The sequence below is a fragment of the Corvus cornix genome, chromosome 1 (genome assembly GCF_000738735.6).
Source record: "Corvus cornix cornix isolate S_Up_H32 chromosome 1, ASM73873v5, whole genome shotgun sequence".
NCBI lineage: Eukaryota > Metazoa > Chordata > Aves > Passeriformes > Corvidae > Corvus > Corvus cornix.
In genome coordinates this window covers 86,791,923-86,807,346 of record NC_046332.1, presented here as the reverse complement: position 1 = coordinate 86,807,346, position 15,424 = coordinate 86,791,923, and the positions used below count along the sequence as shown (strand labels likewise).

Sequence of the window (15,424 nt, the reverse complement as noted above, 5' to 3'; positions counted from 1 at the left end):
CAGCATCTGATAAGACTTTGTTTCTACTGTTGAACAGTTAAACACTAACCCAGACTAAGCCCACAATTTGAGTTTTAGCTCCAGTCTAATTGCACGTTAAGTGTAAATTCTGTATGGCATTTCTGGGGCTACAGAATTTACATTTATTCTACATTTGCCTGATTTAGTAGTAGAGTGTGCTTACTTACAAATTGCCACTTCGTAAGAATGACACATCAAATGTGCATAAAACCAACTTACACTTTAGGACAAACACTGTGTACGCAGTGCAGTTGTATTTCAGGTCACTTAACTTGCTTATTTGTGTATTTTAGTATTTGTGTATTTCACCCTCCGTTTTGTGTTCTCTTGCTGTTATAGAGGGCACAGTGTTTAAGCCTGGTAGGGTAGGTAGATAGTTCTTAATACTGAGACTTGGCTTAATCAAAAGCACAACTGTTTAAAAATATCTTGTTTTTCTATACTGTCTGTGTACTTCTGGTCAGTGTGGGCTCTGAAAGTAGCTGTAGTTAAATTTAGTTGTTAGCTCCTGCTGCTTGCATGTCTGTTCTTTGTTCCTTGTATCATATTTGTTTGCCTCATTTTAACTAGATGATATCAGTGGGATTTCAGATGCATTTTGCTATGGCTACACATCTTTATGTTGCTTTTCTACCTAGAAAATTAAATTAGATTTTTTTTTCTTCTCCCAATTTAGCTACTTATCCTGCTCTTAAGTTTTGAGAGAAAAATTAGTATTCATGAAAGCAACTAAAACTTTTGGCTCTGAGACACATTGGTGTGCTATAACCATATATTGCATGGAAATTTTATGCAAGTAATGTAGATTTGCCTCATCTCTGCTATCCCTTTATGGATCTTGATGCAGACTGATAGTGTGGTAATTTGGTAATGCAGACAGCTTTGGGAAGAGCAACAGGAGTTTGTAACTGAGGGTGAGTTTTATGTGTAGATGTCCAAGAGAGAATCTAGAGCACTCAATTCACAGAATCATAGAATGGCCTGGTTTGGAAAGGACCTTAAAGATCATCCAGTTCCAACTCCCCTGCCAAGGGTAGGGATACTTTCCACAAGACCAGGTTGCTCAGAGCTCCATCCAATCTGGCTTTGAACAGTTCCAGGGGTGGAACATCCACAGCTTCCCTGGGCAACTATTGTCTAGATGCTACTGATTTAGAAATAATCTCTAATTATTAAATTATTAATAAAAAGAGAGATGTGGCTGATTCACTGTTAGCTGTTGGAAACCTTGATTAGCTTGAAAGTTTGTGAGGTAAAAATGTGGGATTTTTTGTTGTAGTGTATTTCTGAACTGAAAATTTAATTTATGCAAGTGCTACATGAGGAAGTGGCAAATGTAGCTATTTAGGCTGACAGCAGGATTATAGAATTCTGTCACCTCTGCCACAGAACAGACGTTGTTCCTTTGGGTTTTTTTTAATACTGAAAGCATAGTCTTAAGTGCTGTCAAGTATCTAATAAATAATGGGTGAGATGTATGCTGTTTTCTTAAGAAGCTCTCTGGAAGGAGATGTATCTTTCGCTCTTGTGGATTCTGGTTTGCACTGCGAGCCCTGTGACATAATGTAGGAAAGTCCTACTAGCTTTTCATGAGGAATAATGATTTGTCTTCTAACTGCCTGTGAGCTGAAGTGTTTTCCAGAGGAACTGCAATCCTTGCACTGTAGCTATAATGCCAGCTGTCACAAGCATTTAATGGAGTGGTCTGAAATGGCCTTTTGGTTGTCTTATACAGTTTCTCTGAGTCTTATTGTGCCCTGATGTTTTAAAGGCCTGTTGTTCTGATTATTTAAGTTGTTCTGGTTGCAGTTTTGCTGAAGCTGTGCACATAGTTGAAGTTTGGGAAAGAATAGATCAAGTCAAACATTTGAGCTTTAAATAACTTCAAAAGGTTCTGGTTTTAATGCCAGTAATTTGCATATCATTAACAGGGAAAGCATTGAAAACATCAACTACAGCTAGAATATGTGCTTGCAGGTGTAAAATTATTGTTGGTGTAGACTCAGTATTAGTGATGCTCATGTGGAAGAATTAAAATGAATGATTTAGATATTTGCAGTTCAAAGAACTAGAAAACAAAGTGTTTCATTTTGTGTGTGCCCTGTATTTGCCAGCAAAATACTGCGAGGGCCAGAGTGATTCACTAAGGATGGTTTTTAAAAGGACTGAAAAATGAATAGAAGTCTTGACAGGGCACAGTAAATAGCAGAAAGTGTTCCACAGGTGGGTTTTTTTTTTCAGTGCTGACTGTCAATTTTATCAATATAGATCAATAATATGGAGAAAGTCTACATTTTGTATCTCTGGGGTTTTATGGAGCAAGATTTTGCTTTGCTTCTTGACTCTTAATTCTTTCAGATTTTGACGTTTCTTCACAATGGTAGGTTGTAAGCACCCAGAATCTGAAAGCTCTGAAGTTTTGTCAGCAAATTATGTCTGTTTTATGTCTGTTCCCATGTACTATACCAAGTGCATGAACATGGTGCAAGATGAGCCATTGCTTCAGTTCTTTCAGAGTTTTCAGTTTGCGGCAGTGTGTGTTGAGTGCAGCTTTTTGCTTAGGTCTCTTTGGCTTGACAATTTTTGAGCGCATATTGGGGATGGCCAGCAGGCAATCTGTAGGCTGGATTTAGGCAGCATCTCAGTATTTCTGTGGCTCACAGCACTTTCCTCATATGCTGCTGCATGGGAGCTGCAGGACAGAAGGACCTTGGCAAATGCTGCCACTTCTTGGACTGTGGCTGTGCCCTAGGGAAACCAGGCTGCTGCTGCTGCTCTTGCTTAGGAGAGACTAGGCAAGGACTTGACTGATTTGGTTTCAGAGGGGCTGGGTGTTGGATCAGTGCAGCAGGAGTTGTACTGGGCTGATGTCCATTACAAGGATGAGGTGTGGACAGTCAGGGATCCAGAGCTTTGAAGACCTGTTTTACCAGAGACTTCACTGCAGAGCTCTGGTTTGGAGTTGCTCTAGGAAGACTGTTCTGATGGAAAAAAGGGGGACATGGATCCACAGCAGAACTGCTGTGCTGGTGGTGTCCTGAGACAGAAATGACAGATGAATGAGGCAATGTTATACAGAGGAACAAGGGGCTGGGGCCAAACTGTGCCAAGCTGTGTGTGGAAGGTGGTGACAGCATTTCAGAAAGTGATTGTGTGGGTGTCTGTCCTTGGTTACTGAAGGAACACAAGGGCTTGTCTTGGGATCAGGGTGTTTCCTGTTCATCTTTGCTCCAGTGTTCATTAGAATTAATGTGAGAAGACTTTGTCTCCACTGTTGAACACTTCCATGGTGCTGGGCAGTGTAATGCAGAGAGGCCACTTGGGTCCAAAGATGCCAATGCAGGTACAGCCGGCTTACCTCACTTATGCTGACTAGCTGTAGTTGGATGTATCAGCGTGGCTTGGGCTTTGATTGGGTTTTGTTTGCTTGTTTGTTTTTCCTTGGTGTGCCCTGTGACATCACCATGGAAATTAGACTATTTCCCAAGTCTGGGGTGGTTGACTGCATGGTGGACAGTAGAGTGCTGGCCTAGAGGAAACTGCCTCTGGGCCTAGACAAGTCTGCCATGTGGAAGTAAATAATTTGTTGATATCCTGTTTCTATTTTAGATAAAATTAGGATAACTTAAATTAGGGATAAGACTAAATTCTTACTCTTACCTTCAGTCTTGTTCTCAGCTTACTTAATTGTAGGATCCTGTGTCTTTGTGCCAAGTTCTAAGTGACATGGTCTGTGAGTGGGAACAAGTAAAGATGATAATCCTTGTGTTCTTCAGAAGATGAGCTAGTCAAAGGAAGAAATGTCAGTGTGATTCTTCTGCTCTGTCTTTGAGTAGAAAAGGATAAAGATTCTAGAGCATCATGGCTGTGTATAGATCCTGGAAGAGGATAAACTGTCTCTTCAGTCTGCTTGCACTGAGATTAGAGAAATATTGTGGGAATATTTGTCTTCTGACTCTCACCGTATTGTGCCTCTCTCTGACACCACATGGAAAAGTGCACTTCCTGTGGAAACAGATGTGACTGACAGACTGCCTCAGCAGGTGTCACCTATGAATGATGGTTTCAGTCCCATAAAAATCCCAGAAACATCTGCTTAGTCCCATTTTTAGCTGGTCTTTTATTAGAGTTTACCATATTTTTCTCTTCTCCTGCCCTATGCCACTGAAAGCAGTAGGCAGAGATGAATCATCAGGAAAATTGGGGTCTGTTTAGTTCCAAGTGTGACAAGCTGAAAGCTGTTATTCTGCATGACTATTTTACACAACATTTAACTAATCATATGATTGTTTCCTACCCATTTTTAAATATTTACTTCCACAAATAATGTTAAACAATGTGGCAATATACTGTGTAAATACTAACAATGTACTAATAAAAATAATAACATCTTTCTTATGTTTTTAAAGAATAAAGCTTTGAAATTATCCCTAGCTTAGTAGGAGTTGTCCCTTTAGTAGTGGGAGTTTCAAATTTTAGTTACTGAGTATTTTCATGTGGAGATACCCATTTGAGGACCTCATTGCAACAGCCACTTAAAAGTGATGATGATATTTTTGCTTTATAAAGAGCTGGATGAAAAGTTTCTGTAAGGAACAACTTTGATATAGTAATGTCAAATCAGTTAATGTTTTACCACATTTACTTTTCCGTCCCAGTGTGTAAATGGTCTACTATAATGAGTATTAGCATCATTCTAATGGGTGAAATAATTGGTACTTTAATGAGATGCTTCTTCCATATTTGTTGCATGGCATAATGATGTAGTCTCACTCAGACACCTCCAAACTCATCTCAGAATTCCCATTGAGTATTCTTTCACTGGCTTTGTTCTTATCCAATTTCACACAAGTCAAAAAGAGATTTCATCAGACCTGCTTTCTGAAAAGGGCAAGGTTCTTTAAGTGATCTCCTCTTAACGTCTACTGCAGCTGGTTTTCCTAAGAGTAGGAGAAAAGATTAGAACATCTACCACTTGTGGAACTTGTTATTTAGAAAGCCTATGAAGGCCTCTTCACAAGTGGGAAAAAAAGCCCAAAACATTTCCTGTGCCTGAGTGCTGTGTGTTAGTGTGTTGTACAGGACTCCAAAATGTGGAAGGACCGAAGACTTGCATTGGAGAAGAGCTTCTGTTGGACTCGGATCCATTGATGCACACATGTCCAAAGAACCCATCCCTGTTTAGTCCAGCGCTGCTCACATCTCAGCAACATCTGCAGAACTGAATCACTTCAGCCAGTGTCTTCCTGAGAGATCCATTGTTACATAATGTCTTTCTTCCTTGCCTTCTCCCTTGTAACCCAGCAAAGACTTCAGACTTCATCTGCAAACCTGGTGTTTTCTGAATCTGCCTTGAAATCTGCAACTGCCTTTGGGATTTTAGCTGGCATGTGGTTGTAGAATCAGTTTGGTTGGAAAAGACCTCAAAGATTATAGAGTCAAACCATTAACTTGGCGCTGCCAAATCTACTGCTAAACAATGTCCCCAAGTGCCACATCTACACGTCTTTTAAATACCTCCAGGGATGGTGCCTTAAGCATTCCCCTCAGCAGCCTGTTTCAGTGCTTCAGTGCAGTCCCTGGTACAAGCACTTGTCAGTCTGTCTTCAGCCCTGGACTGCCCCACTCCCAGCTGTGTTGCTCCTGGTAACCATGTCTTCATACAAGGCACCTTTTTCAAGTGCTGCATTCAATTTGACACAATAGCCTGGTGTATTGGCCACCTTTCTCTTCAGAGACCTCAGCTGGTAGAGAAGTGTATTCCACAACCATGCAGGTGATTGCTCATGTTGATATTAAATAGACTCTCTTCATCAACAGTCAGTTTCCTTCTTTTGCAAAGAAGTCTGCAGGATTCCAGAGAATCCTTTTGCACGGTGCCACACAGAAGTCCTGCTGATGGCCTGTGCACTGCAGAAAAAAACTGGTCACTCTGGGATGTCTCCTTTTGAGTTGCATTGTCTCTGTATATGTTCTGGTAGCTTCCTTCTTTCCCTTTGATTTTCTGCCCAAAAGAATCTGAAATTAGTGGTAGGTGTTCCATCCCTGCTTTTTGTACCTGCAGAAGCTGAAATTGTATGACTGGGCAGATAACACTTGCAACAGCTCCTCATCTCAGGTGCTTGAGCTTACACATGACATGGGGAATAATAGATGCCAATCCATAACTCTTCTTTCTCTATTTTTTCAAACTGATAATTTCTATTCTTAAGGAGACTGTGTTGTGGTACATTGAATATACACTGAATATTTTGATAGCATCAAGATATATGACAACAAGTTCTGTTCGAGTAGTTATTTTATTTAATTGAAAGGTATGGAATTTCAAATAACATTGAAATTTCAAGTTGTTGATTGCTAACATTTCTTGTCTTGGCACAAAGGTATCATCTGCTATCTCATTAATTTCAAAAGACAATGTTATCTCTAATCTAAAGTAACTCCAGTTATTCTTAATGTCACCCACAGGTAAAATGTTCCAGTCTCCAGATATCACTCTTATTGTAGAGTTCATATTTATGTTTTATAAGGAGAAACCTATTGATTGGCTTCTGGACCATATTCTCTGGGTGAAAGTGTGTAACCCTGAGAAAGATGCTGTAAGTTTGTTTTTATTATAAAGCTTCTAAAATGTTTTCACGATGATGAATGAGTTGATTTTTGTGAACTGAAAGCCAGCATAAGTGTACATTATGGTTACTGCATGTTCTGGAAGAGTCTTTCTTCCTGCCAAGATTTTTATCTTAAAAAGAACTTTAGAGAGACAATTCTCAGGTGCATCATAACTGTTATTGCTTAAGATTTTGGAGATGGGTGCAGTAAGGATGAAAAGCAAAAGTCTAGTTAGATTCTGTGTGTAACAGTCCTAAAATAAACTTACACATGTAATCACCAGTGAGGTCTGCAAAATGCCACTGCTTGGATAGCAGTCTTGGAGAAGGTTCCAAATGGGGAATAAACTTCAGATTTTGGTCCTTCATTTCTCAAGTAACACCATTGCTGAAAGACTGAATAAATGGATTCTGTGCAAGAACCCTGAACGGTATTATATTTGTACAGCAATCTTGGTAGATTTCTGGAAAGAAAACAAGAAAAACTGGATAAATAGGCCTAGGTTCTTACCTTGTGTTGGTTTATACTAATGTGTTGTTTTGTTTTTGTTTTTTATCCCACCCTTACCTCTTCCCCCCACTATTTCAGAAACATTGTGATCGACAGAAATCTAACCTACGGATACGCTTCAGGCCTTCTCTTTTCCAGCATGTTGGCCTCCACTCTTCTCTAGCAGGGAAGATCCAGAAACTCACAGTTAGTAGACAGTATTTCCCTTCCTTTACAGAGCAGGCTGATTAAATGAAAAACATTGTGGCAATGAAGAAAACAGGCCTGCCTTTTCTTGTTGTCTTGCATTTTCAAGCATGATGTACCTTTCTCCAGCTGGAATTAAATCTGATACAGACTGGTTACTATAAAGTAGAAGAAGTGCTAGTCAAGCTTATTTATGTGGATTTTTGCTAGGGGATATTTTTTTTAATTTTTTTTACTTTAATGGCATGTCCATCTTACTAATCAGTACAAGATCTGGTGCACCTAAAATGAGTAATGCATTCATTTTCCATTTTATGCCAATGTTTGTTTTAAGTGTAACCACTTAGGAAAAGAACATAATAAACAAGGTTTTCTGACCAGCATCATGTTTGTCTGTCTTTCAATTAGGATAAAGACTTCCTGAAACCATTACTGCATAAAATCCACGTGAATCCACCTGCAGAGGTTTCGACATCTTTAAAAGTCTACCAGGGGCATACGCTAGAAAAAACCTACGTAGGGGAAGATTTTTTCTGGGCTGTCACACCAGTTGCTGGAGATTATATTCTCTTTAAATTTGACAAGCCAGTCAATGTAGAAAGGTTAGTAAATACTTGCTGTTGGTCTCATATGAAGTTGCTTGTGCCAAGAATGCTTGAAGACAGAATTTGGGGCTGTCGTCATAACCTAAAGTGAAACGGTGTAGGACCTTTGGAGTTCAGCTGAAACTGTGATCATTACTTCCTCTAATTCTTTTACTATGGTAAATTTTGTCTTGCTTTTAAAATTTTTTTTTCATTTAATCTGGAGCCTTTTTGAAAAATGCAGTGGAAAACCAGTGCTTCTCTGACACAGAGAACTTAAAATAAGCCAATTTGATTCTATTTGTATTTGGTTAGTCTGCTTCTAATTACAGAGCAATTGTACAGCATGGTATGTGGTACAGTATGTTGTGCCCTGTGGCCTTGGTTCCTTGGTTGTCCATATTGGAAATCTTGCTGGAGCATGTAAGGATGTCTCCAGACCTGAAAGCTGGGAACTCTGAAGGGTAATAATTTTAAGATGTAGCTTTAGGGCTTGAAAAAAGTCACTGTGCTAAGATTCCAAGTTGACCTATTTAAAAGATACTAAAATGCAACAAAAAAGAAAGGGGGGTGCGTGCTTTCAAAATACAAATATCTGAGATCTGTTGGAGGACTAAAGGTGACTTCTTTTTAACTACTGGTCAGATTAATTAAGGATCATAGAGTTAGCACTGTAGAGAGTAGTCATCCTTTAGTTTTAATGAGACTCATTTGCTGCTTTGCTGGCTACTGTCTTGCCAACATAGTAATCCAAGATGTATAAAATACATGGTTTATTTAATGTCTATTTAAGTGTTGTTATGCTAGTGGATTCCTTTTCTCCTTACTTCACACACCTTATGTGTTCTTTTTAGGCCAGTACCTATAGCCTGGTAGAACAAAGTTTCTTTGAATTAATTTGACTGGATGTTTTTCTTGTGAAGGAGCCCATTTTGCTGTCCTGAACTGAATCCAATAAGTCAACTCATGTACCTTGGTACATAATCAAAGGCTAAGTCTTCACCTTGGCTTAGCACAACAGTGAGGATCAGTAGTTCCCTTATTACTATGTTGTTCCAAACTAGTCTGACCTATGAAACTTAAGGCTGTTGTTACAGATGTCAGATTACTCTTTCAGTTGCTTGCTATGCTTTAAGACTTTCCTGGTTAGCTTCCCGAGGTGTATGTGTTGAGGAACATAACTGCCATATTTCTTTAGATTAAAGGCAAAATACTTATTCTGTGCCAATAGTTTAAAAAATACATTTTTTGATACCTGTTGCCTTAATGCTGAAGGGAACTAGGGGAATGAGAAAGTACTAATTATCTGTGTAAAAGGTGGGAAAATAATGTTCACTGTTGTGCCCTGGAAAACTGTGACCCGGCCTAAGGTAGTTATGTCTACCTGCTGTGTTAATAGTCTCAGCAGTAACGGATTATATGTTTGGGTTTTTTGGGGGAAGAAGTGGGGGTTTTCAAGGTCTTGTTTGGTTTGGGTTTTTTTGTTTGTGGGGGTTTGTTTTGTTTTTTGAGGGGGAATGTTGGTTTTTAGGGTTTTTTTGTTTGTTTGTTTTCTTTGTTGTTTTGGAGGGTTTTGTGGTTGTGTGTTTTTTGTGGAGGTTTTTTGGTTTTGTGGGATTTTTTTTCTTTGTTGTTTGGGGATTTTTTGTTTGGTTTGTTTTTTTGCGTGGTTGTTTGGTTTTTTGTTGTTCTTGGTTTTTCCTTCTTTGTTTTGTTTTGTTATTTTTATTTATTGAAGAAATACATATTAATTTTAGAAGTAAGGAAACATCTTGCATTCTGTTGCTTCCTCAAGGGAAGTCCACAAGTTAGAATGATGCTACCTATTCAGCTATCATTGTAAGCCATTTCAAAGTTTATTATGAATTTTAGCTTTTGTTGCCACAGGGTCCTCAAAAATACAGTATTTTGCCTTTCTGAAGTCAGTGACTGATTAGATTTACAGATGTTGTAATTTCAAATTGTTGGGGACTTGTTTTTGTTTGTGTAAATTGAGCAGCAGCTGCAGAATTTGGCAACTGGAGGTCTAGTAGAGCAGTAGAGTTTCCTGATATTTCAAGGATGCTTCCTGAGGCAGTCAAAAATAAAACTGTGAGTGGCAGGTTGTAACACAGAAAAGGGAAAATGGACTGAGCATTAGGAAGACTAACCTGGTGGGGAAATGCATCTGATGGTGGGAATTAATAGTAGAAAATACACTTTTCATAGTGATCTTGTGTCTGTGAAAAGATGCAACAAGCTTTTTTCTTTTTTTTTTCTCTTTTAAGTAAAAGAAAAGCTCTTTGAATTTAAAGGAAATTTTGTCTGCCAAGTCAATTTGAGGTGTAACTGCTTAGTAACTCCCATAATAAATTCTTGATGAAGAAGGTTTTTAATGGAAATACTGACCACAGCTCTGACTGAATAAATGGCACATCTATTACACTGTGACAGAGCACTGACTTGTTCCTGTAGTTTATTTTTCCACACCAAATGTTTTGCTGGACTGAATTTGAGTTTTCTGCAGTTCAGTAATTAGCTTTCATTAAGTCTTTAGATATTTAATTTTTGAGATCTGAGAATATTGTCAGGGGTAACACTGGCAAGGATCTCTTAATAACTTAAAGTGAGAACTGAACTCACTTCACTGAGCAGAAAGTACATTTGTGCCTATTTTATGCAAGACCTGGCTGGCAGATTCCTGCTGAATATTGAACAGTGAAATAGATGGTGCTTGTTCTGAATAATACCTGGAGAACAGGGATGTGTAAATTGAAACATTCTAATGCTTACTTTAGTAACAGCTCTTGTACTGAAGCTTTCTAGGTTTTTTCCAAGCAAAAGTTCTCCAGCCAAAACACTAAAGTCCCTGAAAAGTAATCTAGGGTCTCATCCTTTGCAATAAGAAAATACATACATTTCTTTCAGTAGAAGATCCTTGGGAAGGAAGGTAGATTGAAGGATATTCCTCTCAAAAACAAATTGCACAACAGTGTTGAAGGTATGGTTTGGTTTTGGTTTGTTGGTTTGTTTGGGTTTTTTTTTAAATAAAGGGATGGAGTGTTCTCTAAATGCTCAGAACAGCCTACATTGTAAAGATAAGAAATATGAATTTCTGTTTCCTCAGGTTGTTACATAATTACTGAAATTCACTTTGCTGTTTTGGTATGTACACTGCTGTTCCAAGCACAGATTTAACTATTAAAACTGACAGTTATATTTAAGAGTTTCTTTATGAACCAGTCAAAGCACATCTGAGAAAGACATTCCATTGCAGCAGTTAAGTGTACTGGTGTCCATCATCATCACAATCATTTCTTTTTTGACTAAGTTTCTCTATAGGTATGACTGACACAAATCTGATGTTGTTTTCAAAGAACATATGCACTAATTACTTTGAGAAAGCCCTTGGAAGTGCATAACCTATGGCTGTTTCAATTAGACTATGTTTACACTTGTCAGCTTTTCTGCAATAGGAATTTAGAATGGATATGTTTAAAAAGAGCTTCAGGTTTGCTTCAGTATAAATGGATTTCAATGCTGATCTTTATTTTAAAAGAAAAAAGCTGCAGGAAAAGACAAGCATGTATTTATACTGTGGAAAAAAAAGAATCACTAAAAACCAAAACTCACCCCAACCTCACTAGTATACATATATAAATTTGCTTTATATTTTTAAAATATAAGGCTCATTGTTTCTTGTATGTAACTGCTTCACAGAATCATCAAAGTTAGAAGAGACCTTCAAGGTCATCTCGTCCAACCATCAACCCAGCACCCCTTCAACCACATTCCTAAGTGCCACATACAGTTGCCTCTTGGAAATTTCCAGATATGGTGACTCCATCACCTCTCTGGGCATTATTCCAATGCCTGACTGTTCTTTCAGTGAAAAGAGTATTTCTAGTATCTAATCTGAACCTCCTCTGATGCAACTCAAGGCCGTTTCCTCATGTTCTTTCCACTGAGACATGGTAGAAGAGACTGACCCTCACCTGGCTCCAATCACGTTTCAGGCATTTGCAGAGAGTTTGAGCCTCCTTTTCTCCAGGCTAAACACCCCCAGCTCCTCAGCTGCTCCTCACAGGACTCGTGCTCCAGACTCTTCTGCAATACTGCTTTGTAGTGTTACTTTGAATATTTTCAAAAGGATTAGCAGTTTGCTTTTTTTAGGGGAGGGGCCATGTGGTTTTGTTTGTGGTGTTGGGTTTTTTTCCTTCCCCTTCTCCCCCATCACTGCTTTGAACTCTGTAGTTGCCCCATCTTTGGTTGGTCTCTTCTTTTAGCAACTTACTGAGTAGTCATCCTAATGTGACATTGACTATTAATAAAGTGATTTTATAAGGTACAACTTGCTGACTGGAATGTCAGTTTTAAAGTGAAAACTTAATACCTTGACAAACCAGCTTGTAGATTACATTTACTAGCTTCTGCTCTGATATTGGCGTAGATACTGGATGTGCAGTATTTGAGACTATTCATCTAATTTTCTATATTGTTGGCATTAGAATTGCAGGGAATACATGATGTTAACCTCACTTACATTATATGGCATCTTCTCACAACACAAAATTAATAGTCATGCAAGAAAATATATATTTGACTATTTAAGCTAGAAAATCAATGTATTGAGTGTCTTGTTGGGCTACTGGTAACTAAACATATACATTATTTTGCCTGCTTTGAAATTATTGTGACAGTGCTGAAAAACAGCTGCATAAAAAGTGACAGATGGGCAGCTGATATTTTGGAAAGGAAAATAAAGGCAGCTTTTTAAACAGGTTCTGTAGCAGTGAAAAATAAAATGAACTTTTTTTAAGTAAAAAAAAAGTTACAATTAAGTATTATAGCAGTCAGTCTTGTATGTATCCAAAATGTAATAAATTATCCATCCTATGGGATGCAAGTCCTCCTGTGGCTAGAGAGATACAAGGTCAAATGCATTACAACCAAAAAAAGGCTTTCTAACAGCTTTCCAAAACTGGAAATGGAACTTCCTCATCATTTGCTTTTGCAGTAACAACCACTCAAAACGTAGGGAACTGCAAAATTGTTTTGGTTTTAGATGAGTACAGCAGTGACTTGACTGATGTATAAGCTGTTCTTCGTTCATAATCACTATTCAGTGTAGAATCTCCCCTTCAGTCCAATACATTAAACCTTTTAGGGGCAGTTTTAGCTCAAGAACCATAGAAGTGCACATACACAGAGTGTATGATTTAGAAGTAATCTTTGATTCTGATTCTAAATATATATGCTATTAAAGTGCAATGCCATTTTATTAAGCTTGTAATGGTCATGTCAGCTGATAGGAAATATTTGAAAATCTCTGTTTAAATGTTTTGCTGTTTGTCAGTACATTTCAGGCGGGATAATATTTTTAGTGTACATAAAAGAGAATTTGAGGACTTTGGTTTCTCTGTTTACATAAACTTCTGTACTGATGAGTAGAGCATCCTCAAATGGATGCACTGACAGCAGGGATTTGGCAGGCAAGCTCCCAGGCACTGATGTTGTTTGCTCCGGGCATGGAATTCTGCCCATAACAATGAGGCAAGGACTTTATATGAAAAGGGAAAAAAACCTCAAAGTATGGATCAGAGACAGAAGAAAAGAGCTGCCTAAGCCAAGGACATGCTGCTTCTTCCTTAATGGTACTAATATCCAAGATTTGTGTATTTGGCAGTGTTCCTGGCTTTATAGTTCTTAGTCAGAAATCTTGGAGGCTTAATGCTGTTGCCAAAATGTTAGCTCTCTAATGCCACTTGAGATACTCTAAAATACTTCACGTGACTTCCAGAAGGACTGGAGTCTCTGAGATGTCATAACTGCATCTTTCTGGCCTGTGATGAGGTCACACACCCAAGTGCAATCTCAAATGGTGTAATAAAATTGAATGGAGTTATCTGTGCTTCCCCAGCCAAGCTGGACGGGTAAAAAATGTTCATGTACATACACCCACATATAAACTCGCACACATACTAAACCCAAAACCCCAACAAAGCCTTTCTGCATCTCACTGGATTAAAAATTCAGCAGAAATAACCTTGTAAAAAAACAATCAATCACCCCTAGCAAAAAACCCAAACAAACACAGAAAAGTTTTTCCCAAATTGGGAATTATAACAAGATGGAAAAGCTCCCACTATGTTGCTTACCTACTGTGAGTATTTGGCAGATGCATATATATGGAGACTGGAGGAATTACACTTTTTTTGGAATTATAAGCAATTTTTTCAAATGACTCAGTAAGAGGTGAAGAATAGGAGAATAAATTGAGCTTGAGACAAGGACAAGAAATTATTCATCTTCTGTTTGTATTTTGCATGAGGACATAGTGCATGGTTCATACTGGTTTCCAGTGACAGTAGAATAACACTTCCTAATTAGGATTCTGAGAAAGTGAGACAAGGGAGGTAGATTAGTTTTCTTTTTCCACATTTGCATCCAGTGATCAAAAATGCTGGATAGAATTGGTGAATAATGACTCTTACAGTGGATGATGGCATCTGTAGAGAGCAAAAAAATTGCTGACTTAATATTGCTTTTATAAAAATTCATGTTGTGCAGAATTAAAAACTCTTAGGCTGCATGTTGCTATGGATAATTTGTTCAAATGTGGAAGGAAACATTTCCTCTCTGCCTTCCTACCTATTTTCCTTTTCTGAAAATGGGATATACTAAAATACATCAGATTGCTAAAAAGAGATGTAAGGAGAAAATGTGAAGCAAAGAATTTGATTTGTAATGTTTACAGAGCACAAAGACCTGCATTCTTATATTCTTAGAATATTTGTGTTTAGTATCAGGTGAGATAACTTGTTTCCTTCAAAACAAAATGCAGATATATTGACAGTGGATGTGAATTATGCTGTTTATAGAATTTTTGTATACTATTTCCTTTTATAAAGCGGCCATAATTTACTAAGAAAATTATTGTGTATTGAGTTCTATTTTTTAATTAGAACACTTAATTAAAACACTTTCTATAGATTAAAAAATAATTGTCACTTTATTTAAATAAAATACTAAAGTTTTTTTAACACCTGAAAAAAATAAAATTGGGTAATAGAGAGAATAATAGTTTTTTAGGCCTAAATTTGCTTTGATGTGACAGAAAGAAGAGAGATACATATACATCCCTTTATAAGCAAGATAGGAGAAGGGTAGAAATGGGTATAGTTATTTTGGTTTTGTTTTTTTGAAAGCCCAGGTAATGAAAAAATTTAGCTATTAAAAGTATATTAAAGATAACAGATCAGATTAGTAATATTAATTTATACGTTTTCTGGGGCATGTTACAAAAGGTGAGAATCTTTCTGGGTGCTCACTATTGGAGGAGTTCTGAACCTGAGTGTAGGCTTTTGAAGCACCCTAAGAGTTAACTGCATTGGCAAACTAATGGGATCTTCTGTCAGTGTATTAACGATAATCACACTTCTGCCTTCCCCTCCCTTTGTGTGTTAGGACGTGCGTGGAAGGTATGAATATTTGTTTCAGGTTATTGGCTGGGGGGTTTTCCCCCTCTATTT

General features: G+C 37.8%; 1 protein-coding gene across 3 annotated transcripts in view; it reads left to right on the top strand.

Annotated features, from left to right (window-relative positions):
* The window catches only part of MGAT4A (alpha-1,3-mannosyl-glycoprotein 4-beta-N-acetylglucosaminyltransferase A), a 73,416-nt gene that overhangs the window by 46,430 nt on the left and 11,562 nt on the right, over positions 1–15,424 (top strand). For all 3 annotated transcript variants that reach the window (XM_039548470.1, XM_010394225.4, XM_019282770.3), the window contains exons 10-12: positions 6,490–6,620; positions 7,222–7,329; positions 7,738–7,931. In XM_039548470.1, coding sequence (XP_039404404.1) covers positions 6,490–6,620; positions 7,222–7,329; positions 7,738–7,931 — 433 coding nt within the window. The remainder of the gene's footprint in view (positions 1–6,489; positions 6,621–7,221; positions 7,330–7,737; positions 7,932–15,424) is intronic.